The 12,369-nt window shown below is 42.6% G+C and overlaps 1 protein-coding gene across 14 annotated transcripts in view; it reads left to right on the top strand.

The window, feature by feature from the left end:
* plekha7a (pleckstrin homology domain containing, family A member 7a) overlaps positions 1-12,369 on the top strand; it is a 262,547-nt gene that overhangs the window by 237,719 nt on the left and 12,459 nt on the right. For 9 of the 14 annotated variants that reach the window (XM_015963838.3, XM_054732798.2, XM_015963836.3 and 6 more), the window contains 6 exons: positions 423-978; positions 2,551-2,634; positions 3,360-3,587; positions 4,921-4,974; positions 5,203-5,286; positions 6,097-6,162. In XM_015963838.3, coding sequence (XP_015819324.1) covers positions 423-978; positions 2,551-2,634; positions 3,360-3,587; positions 4,921-4,974; positions 5,203-5,286; positions 6,097-6,162 — 1,072 coding nt within the window. The remainder of the gene's footprint in view (positions 1-422; positions 979-2,550; positions 2,635-3,359; positions 3,588-4,920; positions 4,975-5,202; positions 5,287-6,096; positions 6,163-12,369) is intronic. The other 5 variants (XM_015963839.3, XM_070550276.1, XM_015963843.3 and 2 more) reach the window with 3 other exon arrangements.

Below are 12,369 nucleotides of genomic sequence, written 5' to 3'. Positions count from 1 at the left end.
TGCTGTCTTTTCCGAGGGCTGCATCTTGCCGGTCATTATCACGTGACAGCGACTAGTCGATGACAGGCATAAAAAGTCACTATAGTGAAGTCGACTAGTTCATACAACCCCTACTGCTCCCCAGTGTTCTGCAGCGCACGTTCTCTTTGAACTTGATATCAAATGTTCGCCTCCTCTTCATCTCCGCATGGTTAAAGTTACCCTCGCGGTCTATCACTGGCAAATCAAAAGTGAGACGATGACACAACCGCCCCCCGTACTTGCTTGTTACCACATTCCACCCGGCCACAATAAAATACCGGCCATTATTCACCTCCGCTGACTCCAGCACCGGCCAAAATATGAGACCCGGCCGTTAATTGAATACAGGCCTGTATTAGAGGATTTACGGTAACTTGTTTCTGAATGTTTGTTTCTGGCAGCCCACCTTCCAGGGAGAACACGCTTCCTCGTCGTACGCCACCAACCCAGCACAAGTACACAACCATAGACAACTATCAGACCCTGCCAAAAACTCCACGCCACAGTCCCCCTCCAGGGAGACTTGGTGAATACAAATATGCCCACGACCAGCTGAGTCACTTCCGTCTCACCCCAGACATGGGGGGTCCAGGGTCCAACACTGTTTGGCAGCTGTACGAATGGCAGCAGCGCCAGAAGTTCCGTCATGGGAGTCCCACAGCACCCATTTACACCCCAGCTCCCGAGTACCCGTTTGGTCCCCACGCCCCGTCTAGAGTACCACCCTCCTCCTCAGCTTCCAGGTCAGAGGGGCCTCCTCGCTGTGTGTCAGTGCCACCTTCAGCTGCAGATATCCCTCCACCGGGTCCTCCACCTGGCTCCAGCAGAACTCTGTCACCCACACGGAGACCGCACACGCCTGCAGAACGGTTGACTGTAAAGCCCATTGGAAGAATGTCAGTACTGGACATCCCATTCATTGTGTCCCCCCGTAGGACTAAGTCTCAGATGTTGAAGGTAAAAATATAAATAACTCTGCTACTGCTTTTACCAGGCGTCATATGACACAAGACCAATATTTTTCTTGATTATTTGAAATTTAACGCATTCACTCTGTGGAATCAGGGAAGATGGAATAACTTGGTCATTCAGCATATTCAGGTAGTCAGCTGACCTCATTCTTGGAGCACATCCTGTTGTTGAACCTAGACCTGACCAATTGCTGCAACCCCAGATCATAACACTTCCCCCACAGGCTTGTACAGTAGGCACTAGGCATGATGGGTGCATCACTTCATCTGCCTCTCCTCTTACCCTGATGCACCATCACTCTGGAACAGGGTCCATCTGGACTCATCAGACCACATGACTTTCTTCCATCGCTTCAAAGTCCAATCTTTATGGTCCCTGGCACATTAAAACCTTTTTTCCAGTTTGCCTCATTATTTAGTGGTTTTCTTCCGCTGCACAGCTGTTCAGCCCCAATCCATTGAGTTCCCTATGCATTGTGCACATATAAACATAGCCCTGAGTTCTACTTTCTTTTATTTGATTTGATTTGATTTCACCAAACATTTAAATGATTGCAAATTACGATCATTCAGGATTTGTTTCCTCATCTGCATTTCTTCTTCAAAGATCCTTCCAGTTTTTAATAATGCGTTGAACAGTTCCCAACCCAGTTTAAGTCACTTCTACAATCTCCTTAGATGTTTTCTCCGTTTGATGCCAATGAGCTGACCCTTCTCTAACAGACTAACATCTTTTCCACGACCACCAGATGTGTCTTTCCACGTGGTTGTTTAAGAAATGAGAAGCAGCTGATTGCACCAGTTAAAACACTTGTTACCAGCTGAAAGATAATCGCCCATGCAGTACTTATCCAATAGGAGGCTGGTACCTATTTGGGTAGTTTAATCCGGGTGGTGACTTTTTGGGGGCTAGGCTGTGCATATTATAAAGCAGCCTCAAAGTTACCCTTGTATCACAGTTCCACTGTCATTAATCACCGTATAGGTACACAGTCAGGACCAGCATTGGTGCAGCTGTGTCTCAGTTGGTTTTCATCTTGCAAGAAAAGCTCCAACTCTAACATGAGTCTATAAAGCACACATGATCATAACCTGCAGTTTCAAAGGAGACAAAAATGTCACCAGTAATTATTAGAGCCATCAAAAGTTTCCCACGGTCACCTAACACCAGCTGTCGGTCACTGTGGCGGTGCAGGGTGGGTGTTTAAACTGTTAACATGTAGATTTATCTTTAAGGCATTCAGAAAACACAATCATACATCTCATTATGATGTGTTAGCTGATGTATAATCTACATTTAGAGTTTGTATAAACATTCAGACATTCAATAAAAAGATTCAAATGACCAGATGTCCATTTTTTAGTACATACACTAGTTGTTTTTGTTCTTTTTTCCTAATGTTTAAAAGCATTATGCTAATTTATTCCCATACTCCCCCACACTCACTCCTACACTTCCCTCACATCACAACCAGTCGTATCTTTAGACTGAATAAAAGTACATAATAAATGAATTGTTCTGATTATTTTTATATAAATGTATTTATTTATTTGACAGGCTGCTACCACTGAGAGACGCTCGATGCCTCCATCTGGCTACATCACACACACAGTCAGTGCGCCCAGCCTTCATGGAAAAACGGTACGTTTACTAGACCAAAGACAAAAATGTAAATACAGCAGAAACATTTATAAAGAGCTGAAGAAACGTCTTTGGTCCTCTCACAGATTTGTTTTCCTGATTTCCCTTTTTTGCCCCTTAAATGTTTCATATCAGCAAACAAATGTTTATAGCAGACAAAGATAGTCTGAGTAAAATATAAATACAGTTTTTAAACGATGATTTAACTTATAGAGTGAATAAATCTCTCCAAATAAATCTGATCATGAAATAATTAACCCCTTATTTTCTAATGAACTATGACCCGATTACTGCCAGACGTGTAGAATTAGATAACCTTTCTGACAACCCAACGTAAGCTAGGACTCTGGGGCATGTTTGCCATTTTGTGTTAATTTAATGTCTTTGTCTGACGTGAACTTTTTAAGGTACAGAGCAGCTAAGAAACAATTTGTTTAAACCAGATTTAAGAGGTTGTTGTTTTCCATTTGTTATTCTGCCAGAACAGCTAGGCTTTAATCACGATTCTCTCTGATGAGATGGTTGTTGGTTTATTCACCGTTTGTGTTTGGGGAAAGTCTGGTGTCAGCTTGGATTATTAGTTAAGCTGCAGTTGTGTTTGTCCAGATTAGCTGTCAGTGTTGTTGTGTCATGGTGTAAATGCTAAGTTGTTTAATAGTAAAAAGGTTCTTTTTAAGTGAGTGTTTAGATCTGCCAGACTGAACATCCTGTGGTGTCTGTGACAGCCCGAGGAGCTCACTCTGCTCCTCATCCAGCTGCGCCGTCATCAGGCCAAGATGGCCTCAGCACGCCGTCAAACGTTAGCCCAACTCAAGAGGCTCTGTGGTCCCAAAGATTCCTACCGCCAAAACTGCCTCCTCACTGCCACCACTAGTCCAAGCGCCACCCCTTCTCCTGAGCCCCTTCTCGAGCATGTGGGCCTCTCACCTTCTCCTGGCCCATGCAGTACTCAGGTGGGGGCTCCAGTGGGACGTCTGCCTCAGGAGCTGGTACAGGCTGCCACCAAATAATGTAAAGGGCTTAATAACAGCAAAAATGAATTTAATGTTATTTTAAACCCTACATAAATCAACAATTTAAACAATACTCATGTTGGTATTTGTTGATAATTGAGTAAAAGCCATAACAAATGTAGTTTATTGTGTCCATAACATTTTTATAACAAATATGACAAATATTTATCCTACCAAGTACTAAATGTAGATTCAAGGCCCAACCATTTCCTGAAGGGTTACAGATCATCCATTTAAGCTAGGCCAGTTTATGCAGATGAATGATGTTTGAAGTCATTTTGGTCAAATGACAGAAAACATTCACATTTAACATGATCTCACATCACAAGGTACCCCTTATATCATGATGTTAATGACTCTCAGCTACCACCACAGGTCGTTTCAGCTCAATCTGAGTTCAACTGACTGAGTTTTCAGCATTTTTAGTGATTGTCAATGATATATGGCCACCATCTTGAACTGGATTGCCTCCTAAAGTTAAGTAGGTAATAATGTTCCTGAGTGATTAGTTTGACCCTAACCAGTGGCTCAGTAAATATTTTTACGAGACAGACGAGGTAGACCACTGATGCTCATGATTTAGTTAAAGATCATCTCACCATGTAGAGCTCAAAGTAAACGTTGGGAATAACCTTAATACAATCAAACCAAATGTATGTATAACTGACTGACCTGTGGTCTTTTATGCATTTACAAATGTCAATGTCCAAAGCAGAATCTAAACTATGAAATAAATCTTAAGGTTGACGTGCATTTATTGTTCAATGCTCTGTCATAACTTGGAGAACTTCCTCCTGTCCGATCCAGTTTTAGCGTTAGAGACGGTGGTGATGGCCTCTACCAGGATGCTCCTTTGTTTTGGTGTCAGTGCGCGTTGGCCTGGCTGTCCAGAACCATCCGCCTCTTTCCCATCTGCTCCCCCTGGCTGATCCGTTTCCGTATTCTACTGATCCTGCCCGCGGCATGTTGTGTTTCATCTCATGCTTTAGCTAACCAGCAGGCCGTAGATGTGTTGGCCAGTTTGGTCCTCTGGTACGTGTCTGTGTGTTCAGGATCTGGGCCTGGTTTGTGCTGGTCTGTTGCAGTAGATGTGTTTAACAGGATAAAACAAGTGGATGGTTTTGTGTGAGTTTTGTCTTGATGCATGTCCAGATCGTACATGTAATCTCAGCTGTCGCCACATTTGAGCAGACAAGCTGTGGCTGATGCTTCTCTAGATGAATTTAGTTGACACATAGTGGTAATCTACTGTCTTGTTGTTCCCACCTTCTAGGCAGATGACACCTACCAACATCTGAAGAAGGACTTGGAGTATCTGGATCTAAAGGTGAGGGCAAATGTTTATTTGGTGTTTCCTCTTGTTTGAGTCCAACTCTGAACAGTCAAACCAAAACTGCTCCAAAAGAAGAGATGTTCAGGTTTTTGTGCGAGGCCGTGCATTCTCAAAGTACTTACAAGTGATCTTCTAACCCTCCACTGCTTTTAGACGTTTCTAACCAGAGCAGTTGCCCTAATGTAACTGCGGCTCTTTGTCTCTTGTGATTTTGACTCCCAGATCAGAGCTCTAGAGCCGCTGATCCTCGCAGTTCACAGTTTACTACTGCACTGCACTGCTGGGCCTCTCAGGCCTATAATGAACGTAAGCTCTATGTGTGAGTGAGTGTGTGAGTGTGTGTGTGTGCGTGCGTGCGTGTGTGTGTGTGTGCGAGCGTGCGTGCGTGCGTTTACTTGTGCTTCTCTGCCTGTGCATGTCCGTACAATGAGGAGACCCGTGGTGTCTGTGAGAGCGTGAGTTTGTGTGTTCTAGAAGGACCATCCCATCGCTGCACAGCACTGCATTCACAGCTTGACCAGCATCAAATCCCTCATCTCCATGTGACCTTTGACCTACCTCACCTCCCACCTCCCTCTTTAAATGCTGTGCTGTATTACTGGTCATGGGATGGCTCGGCAGTGCATGTGTTGTGGCTGTGGGCTGGTGGTTGAAAAGCCAGCTGCTTCTACCATCATCTCTGAAACACTGCACCTCCTTAAAGCTCATCAGCAAGGAGCTTTAATCGGTCGACCTGGTTTTGTTTCGTCTGGTTAAACTCAGAGGAACCCCAGTATTATGGTGTGTTCCTTTACAAAGATTTTACTCCTCAACAATCAGCACAACTGTTACTTCAGTTTTTTTAAGCGGAGCAAACATAGAAGGTGAGTATTTTTGTGCCGGGCTTCAAAGTCTGCATCGCCACTGTTTTGTTTATGGCAAGAACTGATTTCTTGTATGCCACAAGTCACTCATATTGTCACGTTCTCAAATGCAGAACGTTCCAAGTAGTCTGCCTCTGCTTTGTAATAGTTTACAGCTGCCCTCCGTGTTCTGCCCCTTCTTTGTTTCAGCGCCAATGTAATCTGGAATCACACACATCTCTAACACCCGGACCCATTTATGTTGCACCTTTAGGTAGCTGGAGGTCAGACTCTGAAGGAGTCAGGGAAACCTGTCAAAGCGGCAGAAAGTGATGTGGATGTAAGTATGAAATGACCATTTTAAAGTTCTCTCTGGTGAAATAACCCAAACTCATAATTCCACTGTCCTGCAGCATGTTTAAATGGATGTTTCTGATGCTTAGAAAATGTTTGATTTTGTGCTGCTCTAGAACAACAGCTGGAGTGAACAAGGCCTGTTCAATCAATCAATCAATCAATCAATCAAACTTTATTCGTAGAGCACTTTTCTTATACAAAAAATGCAGTTTACAGTACTTTACGGGTTAAAATTACCCCATATAACCCATAATCCCATCATTTCCCCATCTCACAACCCATTTCCTAAGGAACACACATACACACGAACAACAAATACACACACGCACACACACAAAACTTAAAAAACAAACATCATAAGTAAACACTAGGCCGAGTTCAGATGGGTTAGGAAACGAATGACACGCCATCAGGTGGGCCATCTGCCTCAGCAGTAGTCGATCGACGGCAGCAGCAAAGGCACCAACCCAGGGCTCCCAGGGAGGTAGGGCAGCCCAAACTGGTTTGTTCTAATTGTGGCACTAAAAGCAGAAATGCGGCGTTTTTGCTTAGAGGATGCTTCCTAGAGGTGGAAACATGTATTGCACCATTAAACCTGTCTCCCTACTTCCGTGTTTTTGACTGGAAGCAATGCCCCCCATTTGTGAAATTGTACCTCTTGCGTGCGTCACCACCTAAGCAGGCTTCACTTTATTATTTACGTAATCTTGTTCTGCACACTCAGCTTCAAAGTCTTTAAAAAAACTCACGTCTCTCTTCTGTTGAAATGTTTTATATTGACGTCTAAATTGAGGGAAAAGTTGTTTTCCCAAATCATACCAACTGTTCTGATACAATTTTGCTTTAAATATTGTTTTTAGTGTTAAATGGGTGACTGCAGTAAGCCTGCAGCAGACCTCTTCTCTTTAGCTCACTGTAACATGTCTCTTCTCATTCTGTGTGAAGTGTGAAAAACCCAGATGTGTTAGAGCAGATCCACAAACAAAAAATATCTACGTCATAGCCCCTCCTGTAGGAACAAGCTCTTCAGGTTGTTTTGACTGCTCCTTAATGTGTTTGGAGTGACCCGGTTCTGTCTCACTTCCACTGGTTGAGCTGTCAGCTCTGTGCCTGTGTCACAAGGGGTCAACACCTCCTGCCAAAAGTGAAGCCAATTCAAAAGTGACAAAAGTTGCCGTTCCCTCCTCATCCGCTAGGAGCTGTTCCAGAAAGAAGCAAGTTCCCATTGACTCCTATGTTAAAAACGTCAACTTCACAGCAGAAATAAGCATGTTTATAGTCTGGAACAGAAACCATTTTGAAAGTATGGCGGAGGATGTTTCTGAATTTCAGGAAAGAAGTGTGCATGAGAGAGAATGTCCAGTTATCCTCGTGCACTTTCTGTTTATAAGTAGCTGCCGGCCTTCCTACTAACTTCTTCCAGCAGTAATCTGAAATGAATTTCTCCAAATAGCATGCAGAACTTTAGCTTGCCAGCCTTGCGTGAAAACTTCACCAGAATGACAGTTATGTGGACCAATGGTTCAGATGATCCGCTCGGATCGGCAGCAATGACGCTTGCATGTCCTCTCCTGTTAACACTGCAGGTCAGCTAACACTGCCTGTTAGCGCCATTAGCTTTTTATACACACCTCCACAGTAGCAGACTCCAGAGACTAAAGTCTGACCCGTGGTGAGACTTTTCCCATTTTGCAAAAGCTACAGCAACACTACACCGTACAAGAAGATGACTCCGCCTTCACAAGAAGCATAAAAGAGAAAATTTAAAAAGGTCTTTCTAATCAATACCAGGTACAATTGATTATTTTATCATTAATAAACTGACAGTTATAATGAAGGAGATCAAGCAATTATTGTTTTTCCACCTATTGAACTATTCGGGAGTTGACAAGGGAACTGATAAGGATTTGGACTGATAGATAGAATCAACAGTGGCATTGATACTGATAAAACCTTTTCAGTTCCCACTTCCAATTTAGACGTAATTAAAACTTGAAGTTATGAATAATTAGGGACGTGTCCTTTTGATTAACCTGTAGCATATGAGCGGTCTGTGCTAGCGCTAGCGACTTGTCCCCCTGCTTGCTTCAAGATTCAAGATAATTTACTGTCAACGCACAGGTGTACAACAAAACTGACTCTGTGCTCACTAAACACAGCTCTCGTAAGGAGGTAGTAAAGTATAAGTAAAATTAAATAACAAGGCTAAAGTAGAAGTCTTGCACACACACACACACACACACACACACACACACACACCTTTTCTACACACAGCCAGTTTAAGGGACAAAAAAGGTAAAAGTCTAAATGTAAACATGGTAGTAAGACAAGTCTGAACTATTAACTGAAATATAAAGTGAACATAATGTAGATGTAAACAGTCACATGTTGAGGTATCAGGATTAACTAGCTTAATATAAAGGTGCTGTAGTGCACTAGTTGTCCAGCAGAAGGAAGGCCTCTGCTTTGACCTCACATTAAACGTGTTACAGCCTAGAAGACAGAGGGTAGCAGAACTGTGGTTTTCTGGCTAAAAACGCTCACCGACCTGCTTCACTTAGCTCAGTTAGCTCGTAGCTACATCAGCTCAGAGTTTGTTGGGTGTCAATCGTCCACCCTCACAGCCCCACATTTTTAGATTTTCTGGGAGTGACCAGACACATGACCCAGCCAAGATGGCGGTAGTTGGGAACACCAACTGGGCTTCAATTCAGCTCTTCAGAAACTCATGAGTGATGGTGCACAGGGTTTGTTCATTATATATAGATAGAGCTATTATAGCTTAAGAAATCATAAAATGCCTTTTAAAATATATATCTATAATATATATAACAATATATTTTAAACATGATTTAAAAAGAACTATTACTTGTATAATGTTAAAATACATACATAATAATCAGTTTTCTTTTATTGTGTAATTCTTTTCCATAAAGAAATAAAATTGACCCATTCCACGTGTAGATCCACCACTTGTTAAACAGGCTTCACTGTATAATTTCAATATTTTTATTAGCACTTAATATGTTGGGTTTCTGATGAAGGCGTTAATCCTAAAAACTCATTTTTATGGTTGAGGGCCAGACCTGATTTGATGCTAATTCTCAGGGAGACTTGAGTACAGTGTTGGGGCGTCAGCAAGAGTTGGTGTGAGGTGAGCCAAGGTGATCTGGACCTAGAAAGTACACAGTGGCCAAAAGATGGAAGAACTGAGCTTCAGGCACAATGACACAGCTTTATTTAGAAATAACTGAAAGCAAAATGTTACACAGTCTAAATAAAAACTTAGATGAACAAAACCTTTTCATATGAATTTACATAAATGCATGAGCTAATGTTAGCTAACAGACTTTAATAGAAACAGTTGTTTGTATTTATTCAATTAAAAAAACATAATATATTCACATATATTTACTATAGATTTGTCATTGTTGCTAAATTGCGTGTGTCTACATGCGATCTGAATTACTGAGTATTAATATAGTCTAATTTATCTGTAAATGTATTTATGTATTCATGCACATTTGTTTTAGGATTATTAAAGCCACTTGAGGCGAGCCAGCGTGTTTTTGAGCATGTCCTCCAATCAACAATAGGCAACAACATAAAGAAAGAACAAGATGACTGCGCTAGTAAGAACTAACAAAGGTCAAGAAACAAAAGGCAAAATAGCACGTGAACGTATGATAAAACTATTTCACCATCCCCCAAGTAAGATTAACCAAACCGAAAAGAAAACGATGAACTTTATGAACAAAAAAAGCTGCCTGTAATTGCTCACGGATAACCACTTGTACAATATTGAACCAAGAGGATAAAGATTAACAATTAGTAATTTCACGACCACATAGCTGGTCAAAAACCACTGTGTGTGTTCCTCACATATTCATAAACACAATTACTAAACAAACAAAGAGACTGACCTTAGATGTGAAGGTAACTTATTCCAGCTTTAACACCAACAGCATGTTTTCCAGACTCTGGTCATTGACTTTATCTGTGAAAATGCTGATTTGGTGAAAGGAAAATGAATTTTTCGCCTGTTGATTTGAATGCTTCTAATGGATCAGACCCACCAAGAATATTTTTCAACAGCCGCCACTGCTAGGCTCTTCTGTGATTGACATCTGTGTGTAAGCAGATGTCTAACGCTATTGGCTGATGCTGAACGGTGCTCAGTTCAAATAGCACAGAGAGCCTAAGTCTCCTCCCTTTCCGGTCGGCTCATGGATCCCTGGAAGAACGGAAAAAATGAATGCAAGTCAACGGGGCTAAAAACGCTATTTTCTAATCCACTTTGCCTTAGACCCCAGATCGCACATATGTTGTACTGCAATTTAAATGAAAAGTAAAGACGGGTGTTTCGACCACACCTGTCACGTACTTTGAGATTTATCAGCTTGTAAACGTTTGTAATTAGCACGACTACAATGGCATGTTGCATATGTGACGTCACCGCATAATCTCCTCTCTCCTACTTACCTACTTACCACATGGCCAGATTCATGGTGCTTCTTTCCTCCTGAAGGATGGATTTGAGGTTCACTGAATTTACAGCCATTTTCCCTCCGTTTTCTCTGTGTCTGGTTCGATGACGTCACTTTCGTGAAGCGCATTTGTAGTCCTGGACTTATTTTCACACAAAACCTAAAATAACGTTTCCCCCTGTTCAAAAATAAGCATGTTCTTGGTATCAAAATTTGTCTTTAAAATTCACGGACATCATATGTGAAATCCATTGCACAAAACAAGCGAATTAGAAAATAGCGTTTTTAGCCCTTGCATTTATACAGACTTGCATTCATTTTTTCGTTCTTCCGGGGACCCGTGGTCTGGAAGTAGATAGACGTGACATATAATGGGCCATTCCCATCTGCACCTGGTCGGCCCTGCCCGGATAGCTCCAGGCGGCCCCAGCCTGGCCCGGTTGATTCCACACATCCTTGCTTAGGTATGCAAGGAATGCAGTCAGAGACATTGAGTGTGTTTACATGCAGCCAGTAACCCTTTTAAAACCCGAATATTCACAATAACCCGGTTCCGCACGGCCATGTAAACACCGCCAAAAACTCGGATATGCTCATAACCGGGTTTTTAAAAACCCGGTTACTACACCTGGGGTAACCCTTTTCTAACCCGAATGTTTGGTCGTGTAAACGCATATCGGGATATCCCCATCAAAGCGTGTGTTCTGCGCATGCTCTGTTCGCAAGGAATCTTGGTCTTTTGAGTAGCGAGACGTCTTGTATGCGCCAGAACACCGGAAGTAACCAACAAGTTGGGAGCAACATGGCGAGTCGCGGCACAGCACCACACTTTTGGAGTGACGAGGTCGCTATCTCTTCCGAACTGGGAAACATGTTGTTATTTTCACGGATACCGGAACAAGAAGAACCGAAAATGACACATATTGCGTCTTGACGTAGTCCATACGTCCTGACACTACCCCAACGTCCGCATTTAAATCGGGTTATGCAAGTTAGGGGTAACTCTTTCCATTAATGCTTGTAAACGGGTTATTCTGATCAACTCAGAAACCCGAATACCGACCTTAACCCGATCATAACCCGGATATTGGCTGCATGTAAACGTAGTCATTTTCAGCTTCTAGGTAATCAGCACGATAATGAATGACAATAAATTGAGCATGCCTTAAGCCCATGTGGGCTGATTCTACCCACCATTCAGAGGCTTGCTCTAATGGAAGGTGTGAACTTTCTGACTGATAAGCCGGCTCATCAGTCAGCAGTGTTGGCCCTGGTAAGCCTGAAGCAGACCACCTCAGAAAGAGGGCTGAAAGACAGTCTCGTTGCACCCTGAAAAAAGGCAGGCCACCAAGATATGTAAGCAAGCTATGGTATCCGGCCCGGGCCGACCAGGTACAGATGGGAATGGCCTATTAGGCTCTCTGTAGGGCTCTATGGGACTGAGGGCAGGCATAGCAAAAAAACTGATTTAATTTGTCTACAAAATCCCACATAATTTGTGAGAGGGGCAAAACTCTGGATTTGTACTTTAACCCACAGAACGGAGAGCAAATACAACTCAGGAGCTCTGACTGTTGTGATGCAGTTAGAGAGAAATCTAAGTAGAACAAAGACCAAATAAAATGTGGATTATGAGGACGTGTGTTTGGGTGTTTAGCTTCACAGGATCCAGGGACTCTTAATGTGCCGATTCCTACTCATTT

This window comes from Nothobranchius furzeri, chromosome 4 (assembly GCF_043380555.1).
Source record: "Nothobranchius furzeri strain GRZ-AD chromosome 4, NfurGRZ-RIMD1, whole genome shotgun sequence".
Taxonomy (NCBI): domain Eukaryota; kingdom Metazoa; phylum Chordata; class Actinopteri; order Cyprinodontiformes; family Nothobranchiidae; genus Nothobranchius; species Nothobranchius furzeri.
The sequence above is the reverse complement of the archived record's forward strand: the minus strand, read 5'-3'. Positions and strand labels throughout refer to the sequence as shown.